This window comes from Salpingoeca rosetta, assembly GCF_000188695.1.
Source record: "Salpingoeca rosetta unplaced genomic scaffold supercont1.27, whole genome shotgun sequence".
Classification (NCBI taxonomy): Eukaryota; class Choanoflagellata; order Craspedida; family Salpingoecidae; genus Salpingoeca; species Salpingoeca rosetta.
Window position 1 is genome coordinate 533,705 of NW_004754907.1, and position 4,016 is coordinate 537,720.

Sequence of the window (4,016 nt, forward strand, 5' to 3'; positions counted from 1 at the left end):
GTGCTCGCTGGTGGAGGGGTCCTTGCCCGTGTTGAGAAGCGAACCTGACATGAACAGCAACGGCGACAGCAAAAGTGAAGCCGAAAACACCATCGTCAGACACTCACTGCTGTATTGTGACATTTGCATGCGGCCACCACTGCAACTTTGAAAGCCATCTTTGTGCGAGACACACACACACACACACACACACACACACACACACACACGAACACACACACACACACACACACACACACGAACACACACACACACAAACACAAACGCACACACCAAGACAAAGACAAAGACACACGCACACAACACACACACGCACAAAGACACGACACGGCGACGTGTGGCGTACAGAGGTTGTCGAGGCTGTCGAGGAGGGAGTAGACCTTCTCCTCCCATATGATGGTCGTTGTGTCTGCCGTGCGATCAATCTGATCCCGAATCGTCTGCAGCGGTGGGGGTGGAATGGGGTGGGGGTATGGTGGGGTGATGAGGGGGCACGAATGAATGAAGAGGATGGTGTGTGTGTGTGTGTGGTTGTGTGTGTGTGTGTGTGTGTGTGTGTGTGTGTGTGTGTGTGTGTGTGTGTGTGTGTTGTGTTGTGTGTGTCTGTGTGTTGTGTGCGTGTGTGTGTGTGTGTGTGTGCGTGTGTGTGTGCGCGCGTGTGTCCATGTTGTGACTGTACTGTCGCAGTCATGTTACAAGCACTCCTTCATATCTCGAAATATCCCCCCACCCAACAATCCCACCCCCCCCCCACACACACACACACCTGCAGGAGGTCTGTGAGCGCGGCCTTGCGTTCGTCGGCGGCCATGTCCGTGTTGGACAGCGTCTTCAGAAACATCTCCATCGACGTCGAGAAGAGCTGAAGGTGGGGAAAGGTAACGGCAGCGGCGTTGAATGTGTGTGTGTGTGTGTGTGTGTGTGTGTGTGTGTGTGTTGAGAGTGAGGCAATGCCGGATGATGATCGATGGGGCGTGACAGGAGTGACGAGGCAGTCCACGCACACACTCACACACGTACACACGCACACACACGCACACACGCACACACACACACACATACACACACACACCTGGATGACGTGAGTGATGTCGTCAAGGCTGGCCATGAGGTCCTCTGATGAGCCAGCGCCATGCGCCATCATGCTGCAACAAAGACAACACGCAAAAGCAGTGAGGCCAACGAGGCTAGTGCAGGATCGCATGCATACACACACGATCGGACACACATGTACACACAGTCCAGCACACCTCGGGCGTTGAGAGACTTCGCTGCTGCTGGCAATGCTGGGCTGGCTGAACCTGCGAGGACACAGCCATCTCAGCTGTGAATGGGCGTGTTTCCGTGTGCCATCATGTGACACGCACACACACACACATGCACACTCACGCAGGTCTTCCTCAGCCTCTTCCTACACCCCCACCCACTCCCTGTCCGTTCCTGTGCTGCTCCTTTCCAACCGCTCTTCAACTTGACAGCACACATCCATAACATTGCATCCATCTCACCTCCCACGCCCGGCACGTGCCGCCAGGTGCTCGTCGTCCACGGGCTGTTGTCCCGTTGCGAACCAGCAACACAACGGCAACCGGCATAATGACGATGACAATGATGATGATGAGAAGCCACAGGTTGTAAGCGCAATCGCAAGCGCGAAACCTACACCACAACACACTCATTCACCTACTCCCTCCACCTTCTATACATATGGACACACATACACACCAGGTGGACGATGGAGGGCTGCGACGCGCGGCCCAGCAGGCGTGCCTGGAATCGCTGGAACGACTTCTTCATCGTGGAGCTTGTGTTGTGTCAAGTGCCGAGCTGCCACAAAAAGCTCCTGCTTGTGTCCCTGCAGTTCCTGCTGCGGTGCTGCTATTCTCGTTCCAACACCGTTGCAGCACCGTGCATCTGCAACGAAACGAGGAGGAGGAGGAAGAGAAATGCGGAGACGGAGCGGTGGTGGTGGTGGTGGTGAGGCAGGCAGCACAATGAGGTGTGAGCCTGCAGGTGGTGTGCGGTTGTTGTTGTTGTTTGGTCGTTGTTTGTTGTTCGCCGACCAAGACACACAGGCGATCCAAAAAAACGAACCAGCCAAAAAATAAACAGCCATGTTATTCTGCAATGTGATTTGATGCGGTTTTAGTGGCTGTTTGGATTTCTGGTTAGACTGAAATCAGTCGTCAACCAAGGCTGCACTTCCACTCTGAAGTGCGCGTTGGTGTGTGATGCTCTTCCTCACAGCGCACCTTGCGTGAGCACCGCGAGGCTAACGCCGAGGCTAACGGCGATGAAGGAACGCAACCACAACCACAACGGATACAACAAGACAACACAAGAAGCGTCCTCAATTCCTCAAGCCCCTGTCTTGCTGGCAAACACCGTCCCTATTGAAGTGGCCCACAAACGAGCAAGTCGGTGGTGTGTGATGTGAGATGGAGCGTGCGATGTGTGCGAAGGATCGTGACACGCACACGTCCAGCAGTCCACTTGCCAGACGATTCCTTTGCACGAGAGCAACTTCTGCTATTCAGCTGCCTCTAGATAAAAATAGAAGAGTGGCTTGCCTTGCATCGGGCGCATGTCACACACGCGTCCCGCAAGTGTCTTCCCATGTCACCATGCAATTGTTGTGGGATTCGCGATTCTTGTGTGGTGCGTACTCTGACTTCAGGACTTCAGGAAGGCGCAAATTGCTCTGAAAGTGCGTGACCTGACCACCGACGCAATCAAGTGAGAAGCATCCGGCAATGTGGTGCAAGCGCGCGTAATGTAACAACTCAGACACCTTTTCTACATCGTGTGCGTCTGCCACGCAAGCACGCACGGCAACAAGGTGTGCGATTGCCTTGCTTCTTCTTGGCTGATTGTTGTTTTGTGCACCGCCTTGCGCTTGCCGAAGCATTTTCCCTTTGACAACAAACACAACAAGCAGACAAGAAGAAGCACAAGACTCCCACCCGCACCACCGCTCTGGTGGTCACTCCACAGTTGTGGACTTAATGAACACGTCTCCAGACCGCATCAACTCGGGTCGCCAGACCCCCCACCCAAGCCGTGCTGCGTCCACGACGCCAGGCGCAGCACCGGCCCATGCGCTGTCACCATCGCGCGGTGCTGCCGAGGCCGCTTCACGGTCTTCGCAACAACACCAGCAGCACCAGCGTCTTCGCCTACCACAGCAGCGTGGGCGGCGTCCAACGAGCCGTTCGCTGTCCGATGAGGGCGTCACCTCAAGGGACCGAACGCCACCGCGTGACCCCTCCACCTCACCTCGAATTGTGTCAGGTCGTGGCCATCCGCACGATTTGAGGGACGAAGCCAATGCCCTGCTTGCAGATGTGGCGGGCGCCATGTATCACTTCAACGGGGAGGAGGCCCACTGCACGGGCCTTGCAGCTGGCATTGAAGGCGTTTACACCGGAGACGAGCTGGTGTATGCCCTGGAGCACCACGTCGATCGCCATGGCCGCGCTCTCCTCTCGTTTGATAGCGACTTGGAGCCGCTTCGCCGCATCCTCGCTCGCCGCGGCTTTTCCAGGGACCACATCATCATGCTCGCCATCATGCAGCGCCAACAGGTGTTACAAGAGCTGGAGCGCACTCAAGCTGCGCCCAGCAAGCCTTGCACTGACTTCCGCCCAAACGGACACTGATATGTCCATCCGTTGATAACCTTTGTTGCACCGTTGTTGTTCTCTTCAACTTCACCGTTCCATTTCTCTCGTTCCCGCACACACGTTTCTGTTCAAAGCAGCAGTGTGCCCTCCCCCATTCTACATCTTGGGGAGTGAGCACGACCTGCTTGAATGTTCTCTTGACTCTTTCTTCCATGATTGACAACCATTTTTACATTTCGCGAACCAGGCCTCGTTGATGTTGTTTCCCTAAAGGCCTTTCGTTTGCACTCTCTCTCGTTCATTGTGTGGTAGTTGTGTTTGCAAGTGTGTGTGTGTGTGTGTGTGTGTGTGTGTGTGTGTGTGTGTGTGTGTGTGTGTGTGTGTGTGTGCTAC

The 4,016-nt window shown here is 55.2% G+C and overlaps 2 protein-coding genes across 2 annotated transcripts in view; one reads left to right on the forward strand and one right to left on the reverse strand.

Moving 5' to 3' along the window:
* The window catches only part of PTSG_09015 (uncharacterized protein), a gene marked incomplete at its 5' end in the record, with an annotated part of 10,762 nt that extends 8,965 nt beyond the window's left edge, over positions 1-1,797 (reverse strand). Inside the window, 5 exons of the mRNA XM_004989756.1 lie at positions 317-440; positions 767-862; positions 1,073-1,145; positions 1,509-1,552; positions 1,726-1,797. Coding sequence (XP_004989813.1) covers positions 317-440; positions 767-862; positions 1,073-1,145; positions 1,509-1,552; positions 1,726-1,797 — 409 coding nt within the window. The remainder of the gene's footprint in view (positions 1-316; positions 441-766; positions 863-1,072; positions 1,146-1,508; positions 1,553-1,725) is intronic.
* A 1,208-nt stretch (positions 1,798-3,005) lies between these two features.
* The window catches only part of PTSG_09016 (uncharacterized protein), a gene marked incomplete at both ends in the record, with an annotated part of 2,437 nt that continues 1,426 nt past the window's right edge, over positions 3,006-4,016 (forward strand). The window contains one exon of the mRNA XM_004989757.1: positions 3,006-3,584. Coding sequence (XP_004989814.1) covers positions 3,006-3,584 — 579 coding nt within the window. The remainder of the gene's footprint in view (positions 3,585-4,016) is intronic.